Consider the following 13,118-nt stretch of genomic DNA (forward strand, 5'->3'; position numbering starts at 1 on the left):
AGACCATTCATCCATAGATGGCGGAAAATTGGGGCTACTAATTCTCTCCTGTATTAATTTTTTTAAACCACAATGTTCTTTCTTATAATTAAAGCTTATGATTTTTAATGTTCATAATTTGTCATAATGCCATGTATGGATTATCATATAAATGTATGTGTATTTAGGGCATCTACATTTATGTCATTACTTGCACATCTTTTAGTGATAGACAATGAGACTGCAAAGAGGAAAAGGAGACATTTCCTATTTTTAAGATAAATATGGAGCGATCATCTTAGAGAAAGGGATCTAATAGGCTGGTGTTGTGAAATATTTTGGTAGTTATTGTAGTGAAGGTAATTAAGAGAAATTGGGAAGCAGAAAGGCAAAACCACGTAACTGTAGAGAGTAAGAAGGGTTAAATACAAGGAATAAAGAAAAACTACACATTTCTTTATGACTCTCTGTAGTATACAATGGAATTATTATTTTAGTTTTACCAGATCCATAGGATCTTGTGAAAATATGCATTGGTACAAATTCTGTTTATTTTTATACATTTATAACAAGTCTGTTAGAATAACAGTGCCATTTTAAAATAGATTTCAAATTCCCTTTCTTCCATTCTGGGCCTTAACTGTTCCTAGTGTTTAAGCCAAGCCCCAACTTAGCTTTTAGTCTATGCTGCTAAGATTCAACTTACAAAATAAAGAAAACCCAAAAATTTAGACAACATCAGTTGAAAGTACAATTCAAACTTATTAGTCCATGGGAAAAGAGAGTTCTAATTTTAAAGGCTAAAAATTGGGAGTATTTGTGATCTTTAGGGCCCCTAAAGTCAGTCTCAACCATGTTTAGAAATAAGAAACACAGATGACATTTTAAGTGTTGGATAACATACATGACCTCAGCTAACTCCAATTACTTTTGGTGCCTTAATATAGACCAGAACAAAATTTATTTCTTGTTTGTTTTTGGTGGTGCTGGGGCTTGAACTCCGGCCCTCATGCTTGCTAAGCAAGCACTTTACCACTTGAACCACACCCCTATCCTTTTTGATTTAGTAATTTTTCAGATAGGTTCTTGCACTTTTTGTTCAGGTTGGCCTCAGACTTCCATCTTCCTACCTATGCCTCCCAGGTAGCTGGGATTAGAGACTTGTGCCACTATTCTCAACTTGTTTGTTGAGATGGAGGCCTTGCTAATTGTTTTGCCTTGGCTGATTACAAAATGAAATCCTCCTGATCTCCCCCAGTGATTTGTTTTGTTGATTGTAATTTATGAAAAAAGTTGCTTCAAAGTGTTACTTAGTTTTGGTATGGTCAAGAATGTATAACACAAATATTTTTGTACTCAGATATGAACCTACAATTAGCTACTAACATAAAACAGAATTTTGCTTTTTTTCAAAATCAGCCTAGTTAACTTGAAATATAATTCATGGTAAAACTAAATAGAAAAAGAATTATTCCAAGTGAACATGAGATTTATTTTATTCTAGAAATAAGCCATGCACAGTGAAATAGAGGAATTATATATCTGTAATTCCAATGTAATATTACAAACCACTTTTCTGTAGATGATCAAATATTAAATATAATCACAAAACATTTTAATATTCATCTGGAATCATACAACCAGCTCAAGAAAACACTTGAAATTCTTCTACATAGCATAATAAGCTGGAGGATATATTACACTTGAAAAACAGTTCCAAAAATGAAATACTAAATATACAACATCGATTCTTAGTAATTTTGTTACAAGTAGTGAGTGAAAGCGTCTAGAATATGTTTAAGTAAGAAATCTTGTGATATAAAACAACTACCCTCATGTGTGGAAGTGCTAATGATTTTATACTAATAATAATTCTGATAGTATCAGATTTATTCTTAAATTTTTTTCTGAATTTAATTTGACCCTGAAATGCAAACATGTTTAATTCACTCTATGATACTTCATTTTTATTTTTATTTAGAGTGTAAATTGGCATACATACATATATAAATTTTACAGACAAGGGGTTGACAATATAGCTCAGTGGTAGACAGCTTGCCTCACATATGTGAGGTCCTGGGTTTGATCTTCTATACTGCACACACACACACACACACACACACAAAGAGTACTTAGTTTTCAGTAATAATGATATGTTTTTGATACTGACTTATTATAGATCTTACATATATTTATTCATAATAGCACGGCTAAACATTGTGTTACAACAACATTCTTTAAATGCCTGTGTGCAAAATGGAATCACACAATTCGTGATCCTTCCCACTTAGGCTGTCTTGGGAAAGAGATTTTATATGAAGATTTTGACTGAAATTGACTGCTGTCCAATTGTAATCGAGGCTGATTCTCTAATATGTTTTGTCCTGTGTTACTTTGATTTCCAGTGTTGCACTGAGCAGCACTGAAAGGGCCACATGGAGAGGGAGGGCACAGATACAATGGCATGCATCCAAGGTGGCCCAGTCCTAGATTCCCTGTAACAGAGCTGTTGCCTCCGGAAGATAATTCACAAGACCCTCACTCATGCAGGCCCATGGGACCCTATCTCTGATATTTGTGGTGAAGGATTAAGCTCAGTTTCTCCCCAGATGACATCTAATTATGCTTTAAGTAGAGTCAAACTCTGAGGCCATTAATTTAAATCTCCCACTACCCAGATGAGTTACTATAGGTTTTAGAGTCTAAAAAACATAAAACTTTAATCTTATTGGATTTCTTTACTTGTGTAATAACAGGTGAAAGTTGTGTTTCTTCATCATAAGTGGTTGTTCATTCTAGGAACAGTGATAAGTTTGGAACAGTACTGCATGTTGTTAAGACTACTTGATTCCTTTTCCTCTAAAACCACACCCTTCCTCCAATCATGGTGTAAGTCTTATTTGATAAGAATAGTAATTCTATATGTAGGTCACGTGTCTGGTCGACATAAGAAGTTCACTAATTTCTTTAGCAGTTATGTGTCAAAAGAAATTTCAAAATAAAAAGCCAAGTAGTTTTACCTTTTAAAAACACATGCTCCCAAATGAATCCATTAAGAACTTAATTGTATGCCTTTTTTTCATCATCAGTTAATATTTATCAAATGTTCAACAGATCACTTTCTCCCTACTGGTGGATTTAAAAAATTTTTATTAACATATAATAGTTGTATAGGGAGCTAACTGTGATATTTACATATGTACGTACAATGCATCTTAAATTTACCCCTCCCCATCATTCTGCCTCTTTCCCCTTCCCCCTCTTCTTAGAACAATTTCAACAGGCTTATTCTTCCATTTTCATCTCTGAATACAAAATACATCTACCAGATTCACCCTCATTTACCCTTTCCTCATGCCCACCCTCTCCCACTAGTAGCCCCCTCCCCGAAAAGACCTGTTTTACTCTCCTGCCCTTCATTTTTTTTAAAGTGCATATTGGTGGTCCAAGGGGGGTTTGCTTTGGTACTTTAGTCCTGTATATATCATGCATTAATGAAATTAACTCCCTTGTTACTTACTCTTTCTCTATCACCATGCTCCCCTAAAATTCAACAGCTTATAGTTTAGTACATTATATTTGCATATTTTTCATTCTCTAACATTTCTACTGGTAGATTTTTTTTATCAATCACATTCCTGATAGTCAACATAGCCAACATAAGCACATTAGTATTTTCTACTGGAGGGTCTTCCCACGGATAACCCTAAAAAATAGGGTAATGCAAAACATTTACTGTTAACAGTAAGTCTTCATTTGACATATCTCAGGTGTTCTCTTTGGTCAAGAAAAGGAAAGTTCTCTTTCCCAGAACACTTTCTCTTCATGGCCTACAGTTTCATTTCTTCTGAAATAGATAGGCATGACTTTTCCAATTTGGAATGTTGTTTTGGGTTACATGAATGCCATTTCTGGGTATACAGCAATAAGAAGGTTCAGCACTGGATAGATTAAATTTCTCCAACTAAAACACAGAGAATAAGATTGGTATTTGCCTATTGCAGAAATAACACCCAGATCTTTTCATGTCTCCTCACCCATTTCCTCCTGGCTCATTTAAAAGGGGAAAACACAGGTGGGCAAATTGATTGTGCACCTTATTTGAGAGATGCTTCCAGAAATGAGGTCAAATGAAGTTGTTTTACTTAGGGTATATGCCAACATTTTGCAACAGAATCTATATGAAAGCCCTAACATTACTATTACAGAAATGGATTGAGTAAAAGTGAGTTCATCTTTGTTCCTGTTCAAAAGGTTTTAGTTTTTGAATAATCAAAGAGAAGTCATCAAAAGAGTTGAACATCTCACAAAGACAGGCTTATGTCTATTCTGCTGTAATTCAAACAATAAATGCACTATTAACTTAGTGGATAGCTGATGTCGAACAGTGCCCTTTAAGAGACCAATTTGTTATTTTTATTCCATGTGTCTTTCTTTTTTTTTTTTTTTGGCAGTGCTGGAGATCAAACCCAGGACCTTGTGTATACTCAGCAAGTGCTTTACCACTGAACTACATCCTAACCTTACTTGTTATTTTTAGAAAGAAGAATTCTAAAACCTAAGAGGATAGTCACTACAGAATACTTACTTGGCAACATTTTTTAGATATGTCAACCAGGGAGACTAAGGGCTGAAAATTTGGAATCAAAAGGGGTGAAGTTGGTGGTTCCAGGTTATCACACTGCCATCCAGCCCACAGTCTCTTATCTACAAATTTTAAAAAATAACCTCCCCCAAAAAACCCCAACAATACTACTAAAGACTATTACTTCCTCTCAGAGATGAAAAATATTTGTGATGTATCCTTAAATTATTGCATGATCTCTGAGAACCAGCCAGACGAAACAGCTAAGGGGAAAAAAAATCCCGAGTCCCATTAATGAAAAATGCAATATCAACAGCCAAGGAGGGTTATAATGTATTTGTTTAGAAATGAAAGAAATTTGTGTTCTTGGCTAACTTTGGCTTACCTGCATTTAAAGGAAAGCAAGTTCTATCTTTATGCTGGCAAACTTTAGTCAGGCAGGAGGAGTCAGGCTCAGTGGCCGCTGGCAATGCTTTCCAAGGAATCAGCAGATCCATATTTAAATTTTAGGATTTTCTATCCCAGACGTGAAACAACCAATTCTAGTTAATGAAAAACAAGCAGGAAAACAAAGCTGCACATTTTAAAGGTCGCAGGAGTATAATAAAAGCAACTAGTAGCATGTGTATAGCACTTTACAGTTTATGGAGCTCTCTTCACACATTGAATTTCATTTAGTGCTCACAACAGCCCTGTGAGGTAAACGTTACCAACTCCTCTGTATAGCCAAGGAAACAGAGATGTCATGTTTTTAACTCGCCTAAAGCCATATATTTTATAATATAGGAAAACAGAGGAGATGCAGAACAGTTCTCTTTCCATCACCCTCACCCCACCCCCACCTTTTCTCTATTCTCAAACTGTTGAGTGGATGGGAGATTGGAAGGAAATGCTAGACCCTTTTTAGTTAAACATGGTGAGGAGGCATTTTATATGCTGAATCACTCTCTAGGATACTCTTGTTGGTGAATCTGGATTCACCAAATATGAACTTAATGACTGTGTTACCATTCAGAGTAAAACAGGACACCTTGTAACATGAGTTAAATATGTGCACAGTGTTTGAGAGATAGTCTACAGACTACCTCAGGCAATCATTTTCTACTCTTCTACAGAACTTGGGATTTCTTACAGAAATCTGACTTTAAAACAATCTTGCAGTGGGAAGAAAAAGCTATCACCAGCCTCTTCAAGACATTTTCTCTAACTTTTGGCATCTTAGTAAACATGTTTTTCAGAGCCAATAAAACATGAGGAACCTAAAGGAGGACACTTCACTTATCACGTTGTCATTTTAAATTCAGGGTGATGTATAGCTCCTAACAGAACTTTCTCATTTTCACTTTGAAGAAGCCACCTCTCATATCTCTCCAATGCACCATGACCAGGTCAGCTCTTGGGACTGTATTTGATGATGCATAAATTGATTTTATTGGAAGGAAACACAATTTCTCTGAAGTATCTTCTAAAGGATGAGCTCACTTGGCACATATGCCTCTTAAACCAATTAAGCCTTACTTATGTCAGAAATAAAGATAAAAACCAATCGCAAAATATAAAGCAGAGATGATTATGATTTTCCTTCAGAAATATATACATAACTCCTGTTATATTTCTGGAACTCAGGCCCATACATTTTAGTGTAGTTTAGATATAAAATGATTCATAGTTTTTGGTCAGAGCAATGTTGAAAATGCAACTAGAAACAAAGACTTGTACCCGATGAGCTGATTTAAGCTTATCTCATATAAGCTTATTTGTTCTTATGATTTCTAGCTGGATTCAGCTAATGGACCAAAAAGTCAGTTACAAGAGTCAGGCTGTATGAAAGTGGGCTCAGGTTGAAACAGGAATGAATTTGATGGACTTGGAAGATTTAGGCGAGTCTTTCCATGTGCCGGTACTGTTTGTGGGGCTTCGGTTGTTAGAATAAGAAGTCTGCCTTCTGCTCATACTGTCGGTTTCTTCTTTGTTGAATTTTTGCTTCATGTTTCGGCAGCATGGGAAGCTTTGGACACAGTCTTGCAAGAGGTGGCCACTAAAAAACATGTATATCCAAGGATTGCAGCAACTATTCAAGGAGGCCAATAATGCAGTGATGGTGATAGAAGGGTTTTCTGAATCTGTATGAAAAATATGAAGAGAATTTATTTAAATACTTAAAGTAGGAAACTGAGCACTGAAAACTCATTTTTCTATTGGTTAAATAAGAAAAATAAGTTACGGATTCAGGAACTATTTTGTTTATTAATCATGGAAATGAGTGGTGTTTGGAAATTGCTTGATCGCAAAATTTTTTTTGTAAAATGCTTTACAACTAATGCAAATGTTTTTATGCCACTATTAAAATATTTAAATAGAATGTGTGGGAATTTCAAGAAGGCTAAGGCTATTAAATATTTCATTAAAAATCTCTGTAAACTTTACAGTACATGAACATGTGCTACTAGACAAAGCATTTACAGAGTGGGTTAGAATTTTAGTTAAATTTCACCTCTATGATCACATTTAGCAAATAGTACTCATCCTAATAACTCAGGCAAAAGTGAGGCAGTATGAACCATGTTTAGTAGTTTTAAAGATTTAAACATTGAACATGTTCTTGTAATATGAAAACCCCATGGAAAAGAATAGTTGAAGAATGCAAGCAAGCTTTAGTTGTTTTTCTGTGAATAATTACAAATTTGACTTGATTTTAAAGAAGACTGTCTTTGCGGCTCACACAAATAATATTAAGAACATGCAAAAGGATTCTGAAATATTTTATGTTAATTAGCACTGGTAAAGTGCATAAATATCACAACCTTTCACAGTGAAATTATTGCACTGATAACACATTTGATAATATGCTTTTTCTAAAAGTAAGAATAATCATCAATCATTGACTTTTACTTGAGTAGTGTATAAATTTGGGTCTTCTCACTTTGTTATGCAAGAATAAGATTATTTAGTATCTTGTGTGAGACGTTGGTAAAGATTATCATGATCCATAACTGACTGTATTAGAAAAGAATGACATGTCTATGTACAAGTAAGATTTTAGTGTCTGAATCTTAATAAAACAATAGACTAAAGCTTTTATTTGATTAGAAATATTAGAGGCTTCTAAGATCAAGTAAGACAGGAAATGGTAAATAAAAATAGCTTGCATTTCATTTCTCAATATTGCAAACACACAAGATTTTTAAATTAAATTCATATTCAAATCCTTTATTTACAAATAAAACTCCCCAAATATATTGTATATACTCACTACCTCAATCATAAAAACAAACAAAAAATGGCTTCTTCCAGATAGCTATTTCCTGACTACAGTTGTATCAGAAATATTTCTGTTATATATTTGGTTTGACAAAAAATTTTTCTTACTAAACTATTCTTCAAGGTGCAAAATCAAATAATATTTTTTCTGGTAAATCCCTGTGAAATTATTTTTCTATTTTGTGGAGGAACTAAAGTCAAACAACCTAGTAGATGTAGAAAGCACTGTCAGTAAACTATTCCAAGATTGGGGTGGAATGAATAGCTGCCTGGTTAGATTAGTACTGAAAGATTAATGAGTTCATCTAAAAAATTTAGTTTATCAATCATCCTGCTTTGAAATACCAGGAAAAAGAAAATTATTACTGCTAGAAAAATCAAAGGATTATAATGAGAAAGGGAACATGAACTAGGAGCCAGTTTAGAATTCTTGACTTCTTAAGAATCTATTCCACTTTTTTAAAGAAAAAAAAAAAGTTCATTTTTACCCTTGCCCAAGGAGAATATCTGCAAAATTTTTGTATTAATTGTAATACTTTTCACTATCCACCAAAAAGCAGTTATCACAGCAAAAATACTTCCCTGAATCCCAGTACGTTTAAAAGCAGTTAGTGATTTGGCAAAAAAAAGTCATTTTTCTGTTTTGAAGTTAGTGGGTGACAGTAGGACACAATTTCTGGATGTGTGGTGTAGGATCTCCATTGCACGCTATAATTGCGGCTGGATCCCATTGCAGAAATACTAGATTATGATGACTGGAGTGGAGACAATTTTTTAAATAACTTTTTCCTGGAGATGTGCATCTTATGCATGTAGAAGTTTAAGAACTATTGAGAGGATATCATGAGGATAAAATCTCTCTCTCTCTCTCTCTCTCTCTCTCTCACACACACACACACACACACACACACACACACACACACACAGCCTCCCCTGTCCCACCTACCGGTCCAGATGAACTTCTCATCCCAGACTGACCACATCTGGATGATGAAGAAAGGTGCCCAGCAGAGGATGTAAGCCGTCACAATCACAAAAGTCATCTTCACTGTGCGGATCTTGGCGCGGGAGATGGTCTTCACACTGCTGACAAAAGGTGCAACCAGAAGCCCCTTATGGAAGGCGCGGGCTGCTTCCCCTGCACCCTTGCTCTGGCGCGACGCGGTCTTTCCGCGGACGTTGCGCCAGATGTGGTAGCAGATGAAACCGTAGCAGGTAGCCAAGATGACCACGGGTGCCACAAAGATTCCGCTCGTCATCCAGGTCACATAGGCGCGGGTACCCCAAGGCTGGATGAAGGTGGCCCAGCAGTCTTGGGCCTTGGTGACATTGTTCACCTCGATCATGGAGAAGATGAAGTACTGCGGCGTGCTCAGCACGAAACTCAGCACCCAAGAGGCGGCGATCATGAGGCGCGAGCGGCGTGCAGGCTGCTGCAGAGTCTTCAGTGGGTGGCACACGGCGATGTAGCGGTCAGCGGTCATGACCACCAGCATGTAGGCGGACGCGAACATGGCGAACACCTGCAGGTGCTTCACTACTCGACACAGCCAGTCAGGTCCGCGGAAGCGATAGGTGATGTCCCAACACAGCTGCGGTAAGACTTGGAAGAAGGCGACAGCCAGGTCGGCCAGGCTGAGGTGTCGGATGAAGAGATGCATGCGGGACGTCTTGCGCGGGGTGCGGTGCAGCGCCAGCAGCACGCTGCTGTTGCCTAGCACGGCCACCACGAAAGTCACCGCCAACACAGCGATCTCCAGCTTGGCCAACTCCTCATTGCGCACGTCCTCCGGCGGGCTGCCACCTTCCCCTAGCCCATCCGCTTCTAGGCTCCTGTTGGCACCTTCGGCAGCAAGAGGCCACGAGCTGCTGGAGTTGCCCACAGCCCCCACGTCGGAGTCTCCTCTGGAGAAGCGCATTCTGTCAATGCAGCGCCTCCGAAGTCCTGGCCCGAGCGGGCCACTCTATTCCTGCCCGGGTGGACTTGTGGTCTTTGCCCCAAGCGCGCTATCCTTCCCGCGCTCACCCGGCTCTACAATCTCTTCTGCTCGCCTCCCACCCGCCCACCGAGCACCTTTCAGTCTGGTGCTCTGGTCCCTGTACCTGCTCTACCTTTTTCCAACTTCAGTGATGTGGATGGAGGTGCGCTCCGAGCTTCTAAAAGCACCCGGCTGCGAAGCCAATTATTTAGGCGGAATTTGCTTCCTCCGGAAGCCCTTCCTCTCATCCTAGTGGCTGGAGATTGCTCCTGCCCCCTTCCGCGTTGTTCCACCCCACCTACGTTGGTGATCAGTCCTCTTTGCATCACTGCTGAAGGGGTGGGTCTGGGAAAAACTCGGATTCCTCTGCATAAGTAGGCGGGATCGTGGCGCTTTCCCGCTCTTCTCTTTAAAAAACTTGGAGAACTGGGCTTGTCACGCCTTTGCTGGGTTCCTCACAGTTTTCTCAAGGCTCCTCCCTAGCCACCTTAACCCCATATTTCATTTAAACTTGCAATCTTGAAATCTCGGGTCTACTTGTTCCCCCCGCCCCCACCCCACCCCACACCCACCCTCCGGGAACTCGCACTTGAACTTGGCGCTCTACCTCCCGCGCTCCAGTCGGGCTTTTTCTGTTTTGAGAACTCATTCCTGGGCAGCCAGGGTGGCTGATTTTTGTTCCCGGGGCAATTTTCCTTCGGGAATTTCATCTCTTCCCGCCTCACTCTCCCCCACCCATTTCTGCGGGGTAACAACTGCGTGACTTAAGTGGAACACTCTTCCCAGTGTGGATGGTTGCGTTTGCGGACGGGAAAGACTCATTTGTCCCTCTCCAGCTCTTTGGTTGTTATGAGTGTATCTATGCCCTGTAAAGGAACGTCTCCAACTTCCCAGCTGCCCGTGGGGCCTGGGGACTTAAGAAGTTTTTTCTAGATTCTAAGATTTTCTCCGGAAAGTCTGGTTCCCACAGGTGGGATGGCGACAATTGCACCGCACTGGTCAGTGGAGACTCTTGTCTAGTTACTCCTGAATGCTAGGGGCGGATCAGCAGTCCAGGGAATGGAGGGGAAAAATGTCCAGGCTCCTGCGCTCTAGGGTGATAAACAGGAATGTCCAGGAGGGAAAGGGACGCTCGGGAGGAAGAGAGAAAACACCACCTACCCATTGATTATTTACTCTGGACAACGGACACCCTGCCGCGGGGCCCCAGACAGACAGAGAAAAACTTGCTGACTCTCCATCAGCTCTACCTTTGGAGAAGGTATACTTCAAAAGACAGCAAGGGGGAGCTGTTTCCAGGCTATTTAACCAAGAAGGAAAAAGAAAAAGAAAAATGGAAAACAAAACAAACAAAAATCCCACTATACTGTTATCTACTATTTAGATACAAAACATGACTTCGTTGGTCAGAACATCTGTGCTTTCTGGTGAGATATAACTTTGATTATCTCAGAAAAATATCGCCCTCGGTGGAATGCAGTCAGAAAAAAAAAATTTCACAATTGCAGTTCTCAGTTATAATTCCACTCAGCCATCCAGTTTATGTACCAAGAATCTCCGGGATTGTCACATTAAAAGAGCTGAAAGAAAAAAAAAAGAGCACTGAACTTGAAATTTGGAGTCCTGTTTCATCGTGGTTATATAGGCCCTAGTCTATGCGTCTTAAAAACGGGAAAAGTATTTGTCCATTCCTACTTGTGAGGTTATTGGGAGGCTCAAGAAAGGCAAGGTTCTGTGTGGAGAAATCTGTGTTGCAGGGGTTTATTTTTTCCCACAATATCTAAGAAGTAAAAAATGGTTCAGCTGTGATAGTAAGTAAAAGGTTCTAGACCTCTTATTTGGAAAAATCCTTCAAGTAATTGGATTATAGTCACTGACTCAGAGAGGTCACCTTTTAAGGTACACATTAAATTATTAGTGCCCCTTATGAGAAATAATGTTGACTGACCCTAGCATTGCCTGGGTATTAAAAAAGTTGTTCCTTGGCTAGAACCTGGCAATTTTATAACTCTTGGGCCTATACAATTGAATTTTAGGTATCCTCAGGGGAGGGAATCTGCACTACAGGGTCACCAAGCTTTTTGGGGGTGTTCTTAGTCCCTAGAGATTGTGTGTAGTGGCCTCTCATGAAATCACTCAATCTGATCCAATAATCAAACTCTATCCAAATATCCACTTAAAAAATATAATCTGTTAGGTTACAGCAGTGAATATAATTGGAAGATTTTATTTACTGACAACTGTTCTAATTACCCATAAATATATGTGACTATGCTTTTCAAACATACATACACACACACACACACACACACACACACACAAAACTCTAAACGTGTTTCTAGTCAAGCATGGAAAAATATCAGTCTTCATGATAGTGTTCTTCAACTCTACAGGGTAAAATAAAAAATGAGAACAATGTTTTGTCCTAAATTATTGGGCTATATTTTCTTATGTGATTAACTGTAGGGGAGTGCAGAGTTATCACACTATAAAAAGGCTATCATGTTCAACAAAATTTTAAGTATGCTGATGTTTTTTGATGAAAAGTTGAATCTCATCATTTGTGTAAAACAAAAATTTCATTTCTAAGTCAACTTTTACATATTTGTAGAAAAATCATGATAAAGGAAAAGATTTCCAAAATCAGTGTTATTTGTATCATATGTCCAGAAACCCATTCAAAATTTCTGTGGTTGTTTTAATTAAAGTTTTCAAATTTTTTAGATTATTTAAATGTTAAGTTTAAGACTTTTTTATTCTAATAAACCAATATTACCTTGGGCTTTCTGCATATTAATGGTCAGCATCTTTAATATTCTGTCTAGAATTTGATAGTCATGAAGACTCATTGCTTTATAAAACTGGCAACTTTGAGTCTTTTCATTTTTTGCGAAAAGACTTTTGTGTTTTCATTTGTTCTTTTTTTCAGAAGAGACAAGGAATGTACTATTTAAAGGGAACTAACATCAGGAGTTGTGATACTATTGGTTTTTTTGGCTTGAGTACTATTTTCATAAAATGAATTGTTTTCTATCCTTTTTACTTTTCCTATTTTCTTCTTTAAGTTGGACGGGGGTTAGTTTATTTTTAAAAATATGTTCTTTTTCTGTTCTTATCCCAACTCCTAACCTCCTCTGTGTGCCACATTACATCCTGGCCTGAAGCTTCAAAATTTTCCCAAAGCCTATTCTTTTCCTTTCACCTGGAACATTCTGCATTTTATTTTCTATTAGGATTTTTATGGTGACAATTGCATATTTACAGTATATCTCTGGGTGAAGTAGACATGGTACTTGAGAGGTTAAATAAATTTG

General features: G+C 38.2%; 1 protein-coding gene across 1 annotated transcript; it reads right to left on the minus strand.

Annotated features, from left to right (window-relative positions):
• Positions 1 to 1,457: 1,457 nt before the first annotated feature.
• Avpr1a (arginine vasopressin receptor 1A) lies at positions 1,458 to 10,213 on the minus strand. The gene is made up of 2 exons (XM_020184049.2): positions 8,772 to 10,213; positions 1,458 to 6,687 (listed from the first exon to the last, which is right to left on the minus strand). Exons 1-2 carry the CDS (start codon positions 9,742 to 9,744, stop codon positions 6,401 to 6,403), a joined length of 1,260 nt encoding a protein of 419 aa, XP_020039638.2. The 5' UTR covers positions 9,745 to 10,213; the 3' UTR covers positions 1,458 to 6,400.
• Between the last annotated feature and the right edge of the window lie 2,905 nt (positions 10,214 to 13,118).

Source organism: Castor canadensis, chromosome 8 (assembly GCF_047511655.1).
Source record: "Castor canadensis chromosome 8, mCasCan1.hap1v2, whole genome shotgun sequence".
NCBI classification, from domain to species: Eukaryota; Metazoa; Chordata; class Mammalia; order Rodentia; family Castoridae; genus Castor; species Castor canadensis.